This window comes from Puma concolor, unplaced genomic scaffold, assembly GCF_028749965.1.
Source record: "Puma concolor isolate L17-30 unplaced genomic scaffold, mPumCon1.1.hap2 unalloc_scaffold_101, whole genome shotgun sequence".
NCBI classification, from domain to species: domain Eukaryota; kingdom Metazoa; phylum Chordata; class Mammalia; order Carnivora; family Felidae; genus Puma; species Puma concolor.
In genome coordinates this window covers 65,343-83,417 of record NW_028240127.1, presented here as the reverse complement: position 1 = coordinate 83,417, position 18,075 = coordinate 65,343, and the positions used below count along the sequence as shown (strand labels likewise).

The following is an 18,075-nucleotide window of genomic DNA, read 5'->3' as shown; positions in this document are numbered from 1 at the left end:
ACTTATGAAAAGATCTAGGATTCTGTCAGGTATGTAGCAGACGTTTGATACGTTTTGTTTTAAATTTTTTTTTACATTTATTTATTTTTTAGAGACAGAGCGAGACAGAGCGAGACAGAGCAAAGCGGGGGAGGGGCAGAGAGCGAAGGAGACACAGAATCTGAAGCAGGCAAGCATTCAGCACAGAGCCCAACGTGGGGCTCGAACCCACGAACAGGGAGATCATGACCTGAGCTGAAGTCGGTCACCTAACCAACTGAGCCACCCAGACGCCCCGCGTGATACATTTTAATAACTACATCTAAGCCAAAGTAGCATTGGCTTCCTTTTTTTTTTTTTTTTTTTTTAGCTCTAACTAGATTCATTGCCTGTGCTAACCAAAATCACAGAATAATTACATTCTTATTCTGCATTTCACAATTAACCTGCAGTAATAAATTCTGTCTCTTGTCTTGGAAAATTTGTTAAAATGCATATCAATAAGATCAATATAAAAGCCCCAAAGAAAACAACCTGCCAAGATAAAATAATTTCAATTATATTGAATCCATATGTTGGAGAGTATCAGGATTCTTTATCACACGATTAGGAAGTAAGACAATAAGTGATCCATTGCGAGTGGTTTGTTGATTCATCATCAATCTCACCTTGGAAAGGTAAGATTTCACAATGATACAGCTTCCTGTTAGCTAAAGACAAGGCAAAATTCAAATCACAGAGAAAGAGAAGTGGAATTCATAGAACTGCTTAAGTTTCATAAAGAAGCACTTTTCTCATTTGGCTTATACATCTGGAATACCTATCTCCATAATAATATAAAAGCTAGGTCAAAATCTTTTCCCCTTGAAGCAGCTGTGAGTGACATCCTGCCATGTTGAAACATGTGGAACAGGTATGACATTGTAAATTGTACTCATGTATTTTTCTTCTTCATATTCCTTTTCTTCCATAAAATTTTTCCTATTCAGCCATAGAATTTATATAACTCAGAGGAAAGAGGGTTTTTTTTTAATTTTCAAAAGCTACTTTTTATAAAGCAAACCTGAAAATCTAACATTTCGTTTTACTGTGAACCAGAGGGTTGAAAGGGAAAAAAAAAATGACACAAGGAAGCTCCCTTTCCCCCTTCTTCCCGTATCCTATTTGGTAAGAAGAGGAGGGGAAAAGTCTGTTAACTACCTGAAGGGAGTGGGTGAGGGGAGGAGAAACAGGTGATGGCGGAGAAACAGTTTCACATCTGAAAGTGGTATCACACTGTATGTTAACTAACTGGAATTTAAACAAAAACTTAAAAAATAGAGTTAACCTAGCTTCTTCCGGTTTAATATAAAAAGTTCCTTTTTGGTTGACCTAGTTTATTTTGGGAAATTCTCAGTTTTTCAAATCTTTCCGCACGTCCGCTCTGAGAGGCCTCCTCGTAGTATCAGGGAAAGCTTGGGGGTCCTGCTGCCCGTAAAGGAGGGCGGCCAGACCTTGGGTTGCCCTCTGGATTCTCGATAGCTTCTTCAACAAAATCCACATTTCATGAGCCCTGACAGCCCATTTCATGAGTCCTGACATCTCCTGCTGAAGTTGATGGCCTGAGAAACTTGTGGTCTGTGTCGTTGTGGTCTGTGTCGTTGTTGTTTTGTTTTTTAGCAAAGTCAAGGTTCTTTGGTCCTTCCTTCACTAACTTGGTTGGCTAAGCCCTAGCATTCACTGGTGATGAGGTCCTCTGTGTCTCAGTCAAGTATTCTATTAGTCCCGAGACCATACTGCCTACTCCATAGCCTCTGGAGGGATCACCTCTCCCTTTGACTTGGTGTCCCATGGCAGACCCACTGACCTCCATCTCTGAGAAACCTTCTACATTGCTTACTGGGAGTACGTGGGAAAACTGGATATCCTTCATACCACACAAAGCCAAAGGGGGCAAAGCGGCGGCCTGTTTCCAGCCCTCCCTCTGCCTAAGAACACCATACCACAATATCTATTCTGGTGAAAATGGCATCTTGTCTGGACACCCAATGAGGTGGTGACATCCCAGAGTTCCAAATAGGAAGCACGACAAAAGGTCTCCTTGGTTTTTTCTATACCCTCACTCCCATCCCATCAACACATCTAGAGTTTTTCTTCTATCTTACCTCCTATCAAGGTTTGATTAGAAAGAGGGGTTGAGGGTAGAGATGACGGGGATGTGCAGCAGGCAGCAAGAACACTTAAACCTTTTTTTGAGAGAGAGAGAGAGAGAGAGATCTTTATCTCTATTTCTCCCCCCAGTTGCACTTTCTTAAACCATAGATTCATAAATACAGAGAACAAACTGTTGGTTGCCAGAGGAAAGGGGAGTTGGGGGGGGGGGATGCATGAAATAGGTAAACAGAGTCACAAAGATGAAAAGTACAGCATAGGGAATATAGTCAGTAATATAATAACGTTGTATGATGACAGATGGTAACGACATTTACCATGGTGAGCAGTTAAATAGATAATTATTGAACCGCTACATTGCACACCTGAAACTAGTATAAAGTTGTATGTCAACTACACTTCAATAATTTAAAAAATATTGCTAAGAATACTGTTGCAAAAATATGTTTTAAAAGCATTACTATCTCAGGTGTGCCTGGGTGGCTCAGTTGGTTAAGTGTCTGACTTCAGCTAAGGTCATGATCTCATGGTTCATGGGTTCAAGCCCTGCATCAGGCTCTGTGCTAACAGCTCAGAGCTTGGAGCCTGCTTCTGATTCTGTGTCTCCCCATCTCTCTGCCCCTCCCCCCCTCGCAAATCAATAAAACATTTAAAGAAGTTTAAAGCATTGCTCTCTCAGTTTTATATCAACTTCTTACCTGTAACGGTTTCAGCTTTATTCATTAGTTTATTAGGTTCAACTGTTCCATCAGCTGTAAAATGAGGTACAAATTACAGAGATCATAATGAGATTCAAACACATGAAATTCTTTTTTTTTTTTTTTAATTTTTTTTTTTTTTTCCAACGTTTATTTATTTTGGGGACAGAGAGAGACAGAGCATGAACGGGGGAGGGGCAGAGAGAGAGGGAGACACAGAATCGGAAACAGGCTCCAGGCTCTGAGCCATCAGCCCAGAGCCCGACGCGGGGCTCGAACTCCCGGACCGCGAGATCGTGACCTGGCTGAAGTCGGACGCTTAACCGACTGCGCCACCCAAGCGCCCCTCAAACACATGAAATTCTTAACTGTGAAACAGAGCATAAGAAATCAACAATTTCCCATGATTTTTACTACAACTGTACTTCTCTCCCCCCGCTCCGCCCGTGCCTTCATATTCTTTTCTGTGCTCCACCCCACCAGGTACATAACCCTACACACCAGTATTGCCATTCAAAATGCTTTTATTACCTGCCCTGGTCTATAAAGTCCACGTTAGGACTACCTCACCTCTATTCCCACTTCTCTGCAAACTAGGGGGTCTGGGACATGAGCAGTCATCTCATGTAAAAATAATTCCATTTTTACAGACTGATTCATTTAGTCCTGTTTCCTTCACATCCAGTTCCCTGTCGATGTCAGTTAGGCCCTTCCACTTTCATGCTCCCCTTGCCTGTGGAACCCTGTCTGGTCCTAGCTGTGGTTCCCATTGCTCGCTCATCGCCCTCCTTGGTCAACCTTGTGACCGTCTCAGGTATGATCATATCACCAAAAGGGGGGAGGCAAGATAAGGGCTTTTTATCACATTTTGATTTTTTTTAACATTTATTCATTTTTGAGAGACAGAGAGACAGCGCGTGAGAGGGGGAGGGGCAGAGAGAGAGGGAGACACAGAATCCAAAGTAGGCTCCAGGCTCTGAGCTGTCAGCACAGAGCCCGAAGCGGGGCTCAAACTCACCGACCGCCAGGTCAGGAACTGAGCTGAAGTCGGACACTAAACCGGCTGAGCCACGCAGGTGCTCCTCACATTTTGTAATCATATAAAAATAGTAGATAAATTGCTTAATGGTTAGGTTGTTCCACAACTTTCAACATTTTGATATTTTTTCATCAGATTTGCAAGTTAAAGGATTTGTCAGTGTTTCTTTAAATGACAGTAATGCACGTTACCCTATGCATAAAATGTTCTTAGATTTATAAAGTTGAAACTCCTGCCTTTTAATATTGTAAAAAACAAACAAACTTGTATCTTGTAAATTTTTTCCTGCATTGAGCTATTTAATAGCAGTGTAATACAGCTGTATTTATTCTATAGAAATCCTTTTCTTCGGAAGCTGATTCTTTATCATGTCTTGATTCTGTTTTCAAAGTGCAGAATAGCATTTTAAAAGGAGAAAGGAGGAAAAATTGAAAAAAAAAAGTTTAAAGAGCAGAATGTTGTGTGCCAGGCCTTTCTTGGTGGATTGGACTGGGTATACATGGTAACGGTGGCAGTTTAGGATGCTACCCCGCTCCTAAAGTCCGAGCCCTTCGTCGGGCTCGGTGCTGACGGCTCAGAGCCTGGAGCCTGCTTTGGATTCTGTGTCTCCCTCTCTTTCTGTTCCTTCCCCGCTCATGCTCTGTCTCTCTCTCTCTCTCTCTCTCTCAAAAATAGAAAACATTAAAAATTTTTTTTAAATAATAAAAAGAATATTGTGGGATCTTAATGATGCTTTTTGAATCAGTGATACAGAGGAAAGGTTGCCAAAGTATTCCTAGAAACGTAAGTTTGGATCTAAAGTACTAACATAACATAGCAAATACATTTCCATCTTTCTTCCACACCTCCCAAATGGAACTTTTGGAAACCATAACATTTATTCTCAAGGAGGAGAGCCTAAAGCATAACACTTAAGGTAACTTTTTTTTTATTTTTATCATTTTCTATGGTTCTTTCTATAAGAATTTTATATCTAAGAAGTTTACATTAATAAAAAGACTTCTCACAACATAGAACCATGTGAACCATGTCTATGTCTATGTCCCCTTCCACTGACAGGTGCTTCAGAATCTTACAAAACTCTTTACCTGACATCTCCATCTTCATGTTTCCTAGAAAAGTGTCTAAGTTGCTGTCATCAACCTTACTTCCTAGGAGAAAAATAGAAGCGGTAAAAGCTATGAGAATGGGAAATGCTAATAATTTTCAATTTCAGAAAAATACTTCCTATTATCTTCACATCGCTATATTCCATTTCAGTGTGAAAAGAAGAGTCTTTTGACATGTATTCAGATGCACACTTTCAGTTATTCTATCAGAAATAGAAACATGTTCTTTTGATCATTTTAAAGAGAATATGGCTATAAGCACAGGAACATTTAACCCAGTACAGCCCATATGATATTAGACAAGAAGTGTTACTGGCTGATGTTGAGGGAACAGTTAGGAGCCAGTATGTAAAATGTGGTAGGGGCACCTGGGTGGCTCAGTCGGTTGAGCGTCCGACTTCGGCTCAGGCCATGATCTCACGGTCTGTTAGTTCGAGCCCTGTGTCGGGCTCTGTGCTCACAGCTCAGAGCCTGGAGCCCGCTTCGGATTCTGTGTCTCCCTGTCTCTCTGACCCTCCCCCGTTCATGCTCTGTCTCTCTCTGTCTCAAAAAAATAAATAAACATTAAAAAAATGTGGTAAATAAAGAGTCATGTAGCCATAGAATGAGGAATCAATTTTCAGCTTGTACTCAGAGGAAAAAGTGATTTCTCTTCCAATATGATACATTCGGTATTCTCTGCCAGCCAATTCATCAGGAAGATATAACAATCATAAATGCAGATGAGCCAAATTAGAGAGTCTAGAAAGTATATAACAGAACTGACAACATTTCATGGAGAAATAGAAAATACAACAATCATAATGAGAAATGTGAGCATCAAAAACACATGAGAAAAAGGTAGTAAATAACAAACAAGGCCAACATGGTTAATAGTGCTTAAATATTAAGTTTAGATCTGAAACTTTTTGGAAGCTAAGGCATAAAAGGGAACTCAGGTTATTACCTACACAAAGAAGCACACTGGTCTTTGGAAGAGAGAATTTTTTTTTCTGATATTAAATTTCAAGGAGTGCCTGGGTGTCTCAGTCAGTTAAGCATCCAGCTCTTGATTTCAGCTCAGATCAGGATCTCATGGTCAATTGTGGGATGGAGAGCCACATCAGGCTTCACGATGGAGCCTACTTAAGATTCTTTCTCCCTCTCCCTCAGCCCCTCCCCTGCTGGTGAGCACACGTGCCCTGTCTCTCTCTAAAAAATCAATCAATCAATCAATCAATCAATCAATCATCTAAAGTTCAAGACACTTTTCATCACTAAATAATCTAATGGGCAACATCTTCTGACGATATAGTGACACTCTTGATATGGCTATTTTTAACACCAGTTCCCAAAAGCAGTTGATATATACTATCAGGAAGTTGTCTCAAAAAAGGCATTTCTAGGGACGCCTGGGTGGCTCAATCAATTAAGCATCCGACTCTTGATCTCAGCTCAGGTATGGATCCCAGGCATTTCTACAAAACATCTCTCCATAAATATTTTTTTGCTTATCAAAGCTACATATATGTGCTTATCCAAAAGTAGGTGGAAATGGTCAAAGAAGTAAACCTTGAATTTCTGCAACCATAGAGGGCACTTAAAAATGGACAATATGAAGTGGTTTGAATGTGTGTATAATTTTGGCTTGGTGTCAGAGATATTCTTCTCACTTAAATGTGCAAAATGTAAATCATTCCTTCCTTTTCAGCACCATCTGGCAAGAAAGGGCAGCTTATCAGAGAATTCAGAGGCTTAAGGTTACAGAAATACTATGCAAACCAAAAGAAGAAAAGGGTCCTTAACATTGTAATTGACAAACATTGTGCTAAAATTAAACTTTGAATTAGTGTATAAAGAGAAACTAGGGGCAAAAACATGGAGCTCATACAAAGAAATAACCGAAGAAAACAACGTTGAAATAACAAAAGAAAAAAAAACAAACCTGAAGAAAAATTCTCCTAACAGTAACAAAGATTTTCACTCATTTCTTAAAGAAGAATTATTGTAAATCAATATCAGGAACCCACTATATATCATACTCATATGTCTCACACAATTACACTTGAGTTAAAGTAGAGTAACTTGCAAACAGTGTAATTCTAAGTGCTGGTTTAGTCATTTTAATTAATGTGATTTTTTTTCTTCACAAGGTCCTTAGTGGAAAGATAACTGCAGTCAAGACTCTGGTCTCAGACTAGGCAGAAGAGGTAACTAGAACTCTCTAAAGGGCATGTTCTCATGTGCTACATACACATTTGACATGTGTGGAGTAAAGATACTAGAAAATTATGCCAGTGGTAAATCAGTTTAAGACCATCTCAAAATCTAGCTAGGGTTTTCCCAAGAGATCTATAACCTACATATCATTAGCTATCTCCATTCAACTGAAAATTCTTACTTTCAGGTAGAAATGAAAATCCTGAACTGACTAAATTGCCAATGAACCCTTCTAAATTCACTTTCCCATCTTCTGAAAGAAAACATGCATGTCAGAGAACAAGGAATATGAACAGAGATTGGCAACTGTAATTGCTATACTGAAAAACGTTTGATATTTTGTAGATTCCATCAAAAAGACAGACTCATGCGTATCATTCAGACACATACCCTCCTACCGTATAGATCCTCCTCTGTATGATGCTACTTAAAATAAGTAGAACCCAAGTGGGTAGTTGGTAGAAAAGAGCTCGGATAATCCATGAAGTGGATAAACGCTTTAAGGATTCTTGAAAAGTTCAAACACATGCATGTCAGCTAAGATAAAGGATACCTAGAAATGTTAAATACTCACCCGTGATAGCCACATTCTTCCGGGATCTTTGAATCGCATCTTGGGGTAATGGAACTCCTATATTTTTCATCATGGAGTCTAGATCATCAGGAGTGACCTCATTTTTCCTAATGGCGGCCAAAGTTTTCAAGGGGCCTTCTTTTTCTATATTCAAAAAAATATGCAATACATGAAGTTAAAAAATATGCAATATTCAGTGGGTCCTGAGTGACAATAATTACTACTAGTAGTACTACTACTGCTACTTCTACCACTTATTAAGTATTCAGCTTAGTGCTTGCTAAGCACTATGCTGAGTGCTTTATACACACCATCCCATTTTATCGTTTAAAAAAATTTTTAGAATGTTTATTTACTTTTGAGAGAGACAGAGACAGGGTGGGAGTGGGGGAGGGGCTGAGAGAGAAGGAGACGCAGAATCTAAAGCAGGCTCCAGGCCCTGAGCTGTCAGCACAGAGCCCTAGGCGGGGCTTGAACCCACAGACCGCGAGATCATGACCTGAGCTGAAGTCGGATGCTTAACTGACTGAGCCACCCAGGCACCCCTCCACCATCCCATTTTAATACAAAGATTCTGTGAGGTTGTTACCAATATTTCCCTTATTTAACAGATAAGGAAACCTAGCCTTAGAGAGGCTAGTCTGTCTAAGCATACACAGTTATTAAATGTAAAGCCAAGTGTGAAGTGCAGGCTATCTGATTTCATAGAATGTTTAGGCGCTAGGCTAAACAGGGCATTGTAAATATTTAATTTGAGATTGAGGAATGATTACATATAAAGGAATCTCAGGACATCCGCTTATACTCATCTCTGGCATATCAGAGGCTGGGAATTCCATTAAAGCTAGGATAACTAAGCATAAAAGTAATTCTAGCAATTCTCTTGCCAAAAATTAGATAACCAGCCATAGTTTGATGTGACTATTCTTAATTTTTTTCATTCAGTGGATACTTGGATATATCCAACACATACATACAAAAAGTCCCCCAAATAATGGAAGGATTAGTTAGCACTGCTATCAATACCAAAAAAAGGTAACATTCATTTCTGAAAGTATCATGGTTCAATTGTTCAAGTAAGAAAACACATTTTAAACGTATTATGATAAACACTATCACATCATAAACATTAATCCTGTAAGAGATTTGCTTATAAACCACATACCTAGGAGAGTTTTATAGATCCCATTCAGAAAACCAGAGATTAAGGACAAAATATTTTGTCAGTTGAAAAAACATACCATTTGGGTCACATCCTAAACACCTACACTCTAGGGAATAATTTCATTTTTGTAGCTACCTAAATTAGGCCTTCTGAATTTTGTTCAGTTTCAATCTTGGGAATTAAAATTTAGAGGAAATTAAGCCATTTCAATTAATCTCAAGAACAAAGGCTCCAAGGAGACCCAGAAGTTCCACAGATATCACAGATATCTCACAGTTGGAGATGTCAATTAAATGAACACATTAAAACCAGATTACATTCAATGCCTCATGGCTAAGGCAGTGGAATAATGAGATGAATACCTCTTACAAAATATGGAGGAAGCTTGTATGTTTCAACATATTCCTACATGTTTCAATAGTTAATCTTCTCATGATAAAATCCCATTTTTATGAACATATAATAGGATAAAAAAAGAAAAGGTAACATTGATTTTTTTTTTTTTTTTTTTAGTATAGCTGACACACAATGTTACATTAGTTCCAGGTATACAACTTAGTAATTTGACAAGTTTATACGTTATGCTCTGTTCACCACAAGTGTGAACCATCTGTCCCATTACATCACTATTACAATATCACTGACTGTATTCTTTATGCTGTGCCTTTTATTCCTGTGACTTATTCATTTCATAACTGGAGGCCTGTATCTCCCTCTCACCTTCACCCTTTTTGTCCAACCCTCAAGACCCTCCCTTCTGGCAACCATGAAGTTGTTCTCTGTATTTATAGGTCTGATTCTGCTATTTGCTTATTTATTTATTTGTTGTTTGTTTGGCTTTATTTATTTATTTATTTATTTATTTATAATTCTTCTTTGTATTTTTAAGTGAACTCTACACCCAATTTGGGTCTTTTTTTTTTTTTTTTTTTTAACATTTATTTATTTTTGAGACAGAGAGAGAGCATGAACAGGGGAGGGTCAGAGAAAGAGGGAGACACAGAATCTGAAACAGGCTCCAGGCTCTGAGCGGTCAGTACAGAGCCCAACGCGGGGCTCGAACCCACGGACTGTGAGATCGTGACCTGAGCCGAAGTCGGACGCTTAACCCACTGAGCCACCCAGGCGCCCCCCCCCCCCCAATTTCGGTCTTGAACTTAAAAGCTTGAGATCAAGAGTCACATGCTCTACCAACTAAGCCAGCTAGGTGACCCTGTTTGGCTTTTTTTAGATTCCACTTATAATTTGAATCATATGGCATTCATCTTTCTCTGTCTGATTTATTCCACTTAGCGTAATACCCTCTAGGTCCATCTATGTTGTCTGAAATGGCATGATCTCATCCTTTTTATGGTTTCCTTATTCATTCAGCTATTAACACTTAGTTAATCCCTTTTGAGTGATGGAAAAATACTATAAGTTCATAAAATTTAAGTCAAGAAAAGGTCAGGACTAGGATCCCTTCCTGATTCATCATCCAAAGTACATTTGTTACATACATGATGTGCTTCAGCATTAGAAAACTGCACAAATGCATATAATCAAAGCTAAAGGATTCCACTCAAAATTTTTATTGTTAAAAAATTCTCACTTACTTTGAACTTTTGTAAGATATGGCATTTTCATTAACTGAGTCAGGAAATCTTTTAAGTTCACTTTCCCCTCGTCTGAAAATGAAACATCAAGAAATGAATGGTCTTTCACCCAAAGATACAAAGGGATGAGGTCAAAAGATATGCATGCTTACCAAATCTTCAGAACCAAGTTAGTCCTGTTTTCTAACTCTGATTCTGCTAAACACACCTCAGACTATAAAAAGGAACATGATTATGATAACTCTTGCAGTCTTTTTTCTTGTAGAGCCAATGAGTGTTTCATGAATTTTACACACATTTTAACCACTTGGGACCATTGTTTTTTGGTAAGTTTCCTCTCTGGTATGACATTCTCTGAATTTTTCAGCATTACAAGTCCTACTACCACTATCTATGTTACGAGGGAAGAAGATATTCCCTACAAGTACCATAAACCAAACCCCAACCGAAATACCTAATGGAGACTATATATATACTTATAAGCAAAGATATATTAGTAAAGGAAGTGTGCATCTTTTGTTTTTTATTAGCCATGTATTTGGAACTGAAGAAGAAGAAAAGTACCCCTTTGCTCTGCATGTAAGTTAAACCTCCCACTGGCAGGATTCCAAAAACACCACTGTAGCCCTCTGAGGACCGTGGGGAAACCAAACTGGTAAGTGTGTGTCACCACACTAAGGCTTGGCCCTGCATTTCAGGGGCTTGAGAGAGCTGCACAGCTCCTGTCCAATAAAAACGTATGATTCAAACCTCAGGAGGCAAAGCGATGGGATGAAGACAGGAAGATTATACATCCCTAGGATAATTCAATATGAGACTAATCCAAAGCAAATTCTCAGCCAAGCCTAATAGGGAAAATCTAATGTTGTTGAACTCACTGCATCTGATTCCTAATCAATCAGCTCTGTGGGTTTATGAGTGAAAGTAAACACGAGTGTGATATGGAATAAATGACTCAGAAAAGAAATACTTACTATCCAGAGAAATGGATGTAAGCATCTCCTGCAATTCTTCCTCTGGCAAATAAATCCCCAAGCCTTTCAGTATAGGTTTTATATCATCAACAACAACTTTTTCATTGGTGACTTTGTTTAACGCCTTTGCAAGTTCATTAACCTCTATCCGGAGAAAATACTTTCAGTTTAGATGCAAATTCTAAACAATTAGCTTAAACTATGATTCAAAAAACTAATATAGATACCTAGCATTTTTTAAGCATTCACCTTAAACACTCTCTTGAGGTACATACACATCTAACTCTCATTGTATACCTACAAAATAGATCACTTATAGGGCAAACTCATAGTAGAAATTAAGCCTTGATATCTGTCTCCTTCTGTCCATCTATCTTTGCCTCTCAAGTTTCTTACATCCTTTCAGTATGTGTCCAGGGATCTCTCTGCTGCCCCTAGTCACTGCCACCTCAAATCTGCCTCTTTCCCGTCCCTTTATTAAACTTAATTTGTCTTATACTGATTCTCTTGTACTTAGAGCTGAGAACCTTGGTATACACAAGTAACCGCTAATTAATCTGCTGATAGAATTGTTATTGTTTTTAATATATGAAATTTATTGTCAAATTGGTTTCCATACAACACCCAGTGCTCATCCCAAAAGATGCCATCTCTTCAATACCCATCACCCACCCTCCCCTCCCCTCCCTCCCACCCCCCATCAACCTAGAATTGTTATTTTTTTAATAATTGGAAACCAATGTTAACAGAAGAGAGAGCTTTGCTTCCCCCTCCGTGTCAGTTTCCTTCTTATTTAATAACAATACTTTAATAGTGGCCTAAGATAGGTAATACAAAAGAATGTCTTAATGATCGTAATTTCTGATGCTGTGAAAGATCCTAGAGAGCTTTTTTTTTAGAGGTTAACTATCCTTCCTAGCACTTTAAGTACTTACGTATTCTGTCTAGGAAAAACCCGTATTTATTCTCTAATAGTATATAATCAATCTGAATTTAGCACTTTGGAATATGGATTTATAACTTCTGACTGTGATGACTGTACTTCCTAGGTACAAAATGTGCTGACACTGCCTTTGTATTCAGGTAAAACTTTTCTGCCTAGAAATAGACACCTAAAAATATGATAGCTATAAGGTAGTTAGTAATTCCATTATGTATTTGGGGAAAGACAAATTCAGCCATATTATAATTTGCACTGTTATAAAGTAGGTATTTTATCATTCAGATTTTGTGCATTCCCAAATCTATCCCACATCTTTCTACTTTATTCCTCACAGACATCTAAGTCATTCTCACATGTTTTCTTTGGGCAGGCTAGTCTCCTCATCTAGAATATACATCTAAATTCTCTCCCCAGTCCAGCAACCGGTTCAAGGTCCATCTGCTCCTTTAGGCTTCCCCAGATTATCATAGTTCATTCTGATATACCATGATATATAATAATGGCATAATATCAGTATATATAAGATGTATTCTTCTCATTATACTTAAATTCTTGTAGCTCTTGTGGCTGGTGCCACATGATCTAGTATACAATCTTCTAAATGTCTTTTTTCTTTCATCTCACCATAACCTCCCTTATGAGCACAAGACCCGTGTGCTATAATACTTCTACGATCTCTACCATGCATACCAAATAGACTCACTAATTGTTACTTGATTATTGACTAATGTATTTTCTCCTCTGCTCCCTTAATGTTTCCATTCCTCTAGCCTATTGTCATGCCTACCTACTATTCTACTTCCCTCCATTCTGTATTACTGAGCTTCTCAAATGAGTAATTTAGTATTTCTTGCCCCTATTTCATCACCCAATCTCTATTTTAAGCCCCCATAGCCCTCTTGGAATGATACTACTTTACATTTGACCACTTTTTATAACTTATGGGGTACTTCTATATTACTTCTTTTGACAGCCACAAAAAAATCTTATGAAATATATAGGACATGTACTATTATCTATAGTTCAGCACATATACCTGTATTTTATATTTAGATGAAGTGATTTGTCCAAGATCATGAGGAAGAAAACATGAGACTACAGGTCAAACATTCTGATGCAGAGCACAATGCTTCTGCTATTACAAAGAACAGCAAATAACCTCTCAACCCCCTTCTTTGTCAGATCTAATAATCTTAGCCTTCACCGTCCTCTGTACAATTTGGGTAGCTGACTACCTGCCCTCACGTCTTAATTAGCCTCCTTCCTTCCAATTACAGAATGAGTACACGCCATGCCACGTGCTTAATGATTTACATTTTAACGGTGTTTGGTCTTAATACTCTTTAATATCAAGTTTCATTTCATTTAGCAATGTATTTTCAACATTTTCCCTTGTCAGCATATTATTCTAGGAGTATTATTTTTAAATGACCACATAGTATTCCACTGCATCCTATCTTTCTAAACCAAAATTCAGTGGAATCCTAATAATGAACCCTCTTAGAATTTTCTTTCAGAAGAATTGGCCCAATTTACACGAATACGTAGGAAGTGAAAAAAAAAAAAAAAGCCATTCATTTCACCACATCCTTTCCAACTCCTATTTTCTCCTTATTCTCTTCTTATTCTTCTGGAAGAACTGTAAGATCATGCTGTCAATCATTTCCTCCAACACCTTCCCACAAAAACATCTCTTCAGGAATTATATTACATTTATCAATTAAAGAGAAGTGACTTATGCATGATATGCGACATCTATCCATAAGATGGTAAAATCTTTCTCATTTTACCTTAAGGGGATTAGCATTAACTCAAAGATTGATAAAACAATCAAAGTAAAGAAATTGACTAAACAGATTAAGAATCTAGCCTAGAAGGTCTTGGTCATTGCTTTTTCTTCTCTATATTATCTCTGAGATTTATTTCTCCTGATTGTTATCCAGCTGTTACCTCCATGAGGCAATTACATGGCCAAATTACAGCTCCAGCTTTTCTCATGTGCCTATTTCTCTGGATAGTCTCTGAGGTACCATCATTGCTACTAACTTGAAATAAATATACTTTCAACTAGATTCATTCCTTCATTAACCTAAGTTGGAACCCATGGTTCTGTTTTCATTTGTTTCTCTCTAAACCCAGACACCACAGTTTTTTCCCCTTTTAGCATATCTCTTTCATTCATTTTTCCCTACTAGTCCATACTGAGGACCCTTTTCAGGTCCTCACCTCCCCAGGCCTGTATTATTTCCAAATGTTTCTAAATACTATTAAATACCACTCTTTCCCTCTCTCAATCCAATCTCCACACTGCAACGGGAGTGACTAGATTGATCATATCACTCTGTTGTTTAAAATCATTTCATTGGGGGCATCTGGGTGGCTCAGTCAGTTAAGCCTCTGACTTCGGTTCAGGTTATAATCTCGTAGTCCGCAAGTTCGAGCCCCACATTGGTCTCTGTACTGACAGCTCAGAGCCTGGAGCCTGTTCAGATTGTGCCTTCCTCTCTCTCTGCCCCTCCCCTGCTCACTCTCTCTCTCTCTCAAAAATAAACATTAAAAAAATAAATAAATAAATAAAAACACTTCATTGGTTTCCATTATATTTTGAACTCGATTCAAATTCCTTACCTTTATTTTCATTAAAGAATCTGAATGATCTGGTCCATGACCATCACTCGAACATCATCTTTTGCCAGTCTCTCCTTTTTTCACTAGACTTCAGCCAGAAAGGCCTTTCAGTTTCTTAAACATATGTGTTATTTCCTACCCTAGAACCATTCACAGCTTCTTCCTCTTGTCTGAAAGACGCTTCTGCCAACTCTTCCAGCAGCTGATTCCTTCTAATCCTGTAGGTTTCAGCCTAAATGTCACATGTCAGAACACACGCTTCCCTGGCCATCCTATTTAAATTAAGTCACTGCACCTTAACGCTCTACCGCCTCCTTGTACATTTCCTCCTTAACATTTAGCACAATTTGTAGTTATTTATTTGCTCAGCTGTCTTTCTTCAGTGAATTCTCTGGGGTCAGAGACCAGTATTTACCTGTCTTGGTTACCAGCATAGTGTCACTCATTTGCTGACTGAATGGATTAAATAAACGATCTTCCTGCTTCTAGTGGCTCCTTAGTCCAATCCACTGTTAAATCAATCTTTAGAGACAGCTTAGTACCTGACACTCTCTTGCCCAAAGAGTGTATTGAGACCTGTTTTGAGCAAAACATTTAACAGCTCCTCCAATGTAGACCTACCAACTATCTCTCATTCCTTATCTTTCAAATCCTACTTACACCTCTGATCTTTTCTTCCCTTTTAAATCTCTAGGTGTCAATGTTTTCTGGCTTTCCCTCTACCTATCAAGCAAGATGCTACCCTTCCTTCACAGTTCCTCCATTTTTTTCGTAGGAATCTAATCTTCACCCAAACTCTTAAAATAATATGCATCACTAATTTGCCCTTACAGAATACTAGTTATATTTTCATGTCAATGACCTATCTTTTCATCTAGATTTTAAGATTTCTCACGGCCTACTTTATGCATATTTTTGTGTTCAATACATGTGTGCTGATCACGATAATATTAATCGGTAAGTTACAGCATTGAATGAATTTTGAAACTGAACCATTAAACTACAATACAGTAAAAGAAATATCTGCACATGGAGTCCAACACTTGCTGTGGGGTCTTAGGTAAGGTACAATTTCCTCGAACTTCACTTTTCTCTTTCTTTATTGTAAGATTTCTACTTAACAGGATAGTCATAAAGAATAGTTAAAAAATAAATTATGTGAGGGGCGTCTGGGTGGCTCAGTCGGTTAAGCGTCCAACTTCGGCTCAGGTTATGATCTCATGACGATTTGTGAATTTGTGATTTCGAGCTCTGCATCAGGCTCTGTGCTGATAGCTCAGAGCCTGGAGACTGCTTTGGATTCTGTGTCCCTCTCTCTGTCCCTCCTCTGCTCATAGTCTCTGTCCCTCTCAAAATAAATAAATATTTTTAAAAAAAGAATAATTATAAAAAAATAAATTATGTGAAAGTGCTTGGTAAAACATCAAACACTATGCAAAAATATTATTTGCCAACCATTAATGATATTATTTGAAACCAAAGAAAATAAAGTATACCTTTAGAGACTATGAGATAAAACTATGTACTTTTGACCCTAAGATACTTTTAATACTGAAAATAAGAGTTAAAGAAGAGTTTTGGTAAGTTCCTAAAACATTAGGCAATTAACTCATTTTTAAAGTGAGTTAGATATTTTCAAAATTATACTCAAAAGTTAGAGCATCCATCATGGGACGCTGCAAAATGTTTCTTGGTACCACAATCGAAAAGACAAAGATTCAAGTTGGAAGGATCACTGATCCCAATAAGTTAAATATATGAATTTCCATCAGGGGTGCCTGGGTGGCACAGTCAGTTGAGCGTCTGACTTTGGTTCAGGTCACGATCTCGGGCTCTGTGCTGCCAGCTCAGAGCCTGGAGCCTGCTTCGGATTCTGTGTCTCCCTCTCTCTCTCTGCCCCTCCCCTGCTCACACTCTGCCTCTCTCTCTCTTTCCAAAATAAATAAACAAAAAAAATTTTTTTAAATAAAAATAAATTTCCATCAGAATGAGAATTCACATGTTCTCTATGCAACTATAAAAAGGAATGAGAAAGGCCTTTATATTCTGATATGAACAAATATCCAAAATATATTACTGTATTAAAAAATCAAGGATACAGAACAATGTACATGTCATGCTCTCACGTAAAAAGTGAGGGAGGGATAGGTATGTGTATATATATATATATATATATACATTCATACATATATATACATACATATATTCATATTTTCTCGAACGATCTAAGTACTTCCTGTCTCAAAAATAAATAAAACATTAACAAAAAATTAAAAAAAAAAAAAGAAACTAGTTACTTATTAGTTAGTTACTGGGGAAAAGGAATAGGAACTGAACAGACCAGGCAAGAAGGAGATTTTCATTGTGTATCTTTAAATACTTTTTTATTTATTTTTACTTAAAAAAATTTTTTTTAATGTTTTATTTTTATTTTTGAGACAGAGACAGACAGAGCATGAGCAGGGGAGGGGCAGAGAGAGGGGGAGACAGAGAATCCAAAGCAGGCTCCAGGCTCTGAGCTGGCAGCACAGAGCCTGATGCTGGGCTTGAACCCATGAACTGTGAGATCATGACCTGAGCCGAAGTCGAACGCTTAACCAACTGAGCCACCCAGTGCTCCAATACTTTTTTATTTATGATCTGTGTGAATGTATTACCTAATCAAAAACCTTAAATTTATTAAAACATTTTTAGGGTCACGTATTTTTGGCAACCTTGTTAGAAGACATATTATTTGCTTCAATTACAAACTTATAATGTTTCAAACTAGACTTACATGAACACAGGAAGCTCACCTTCATCTGAATACCCAAAATACTGAATGTATACCATTCATTTAATCTTGTAGCATATTAGTTATATGTTGATGTAAGTAGCCCATCACTTTTCAACAACTAGCTAAAAATTTCCTATATTCTGTGTTCAAAACTTCCTAATTATTCTCACCTCTAAAATCTCGAAAACGCTTAATGCTCTTCAGTGCTAAAAGGGCAGTCTTTAGAGAAGTATCTCCCTTTTCTG

The 18,075-nt window shown here is 37.9% G+C and overlaps 1 protein-coding gene across 1 annotated transcript in view; it reads right to left on the bottom strand.

Annotated features, from left to right (window-relative positions):
* LOC147571735 (uncharacterized) overlaps nucleotides 1–18,075 on the bottom strand; it is a 33,182-nt gene extending 15,107 nt beyond the window's left edge. The window contains exons 1-6 of the mRNA XM_086696114.1: nucleotides 18,001–18,075; nucleotides 11,484–11,627; nucleotides 10,510–10,581; nucleotides 7,750–7,893; nucleotides 4,956–5,018; nucleotides 2,829–2,882 (exon numbers count right to left, since the gene is read on the bottom strand). Coding sequence (XP_086552240.1) covers nucleotides 2,829–2,882; nucleotides 4,956–5,018; nucleotides 7,750–7,893; nucleotides 10,510–10,581; nucleotides 11,484–11,508 — 358 coding nt within the window. The 5' untranslated portion in view covers nucleotides 11,509–11,627; nucleotides 18,001–18,075. The remainder of the gene's footprint in view (nucleotides 1–2,828; nucleotides 2,883–4,955; nucleotides 5,019–7,749; nucleotides 7,894–10,509; nucleotides 10,582–11,483; nucleotides 11,628–18,000) is intronic.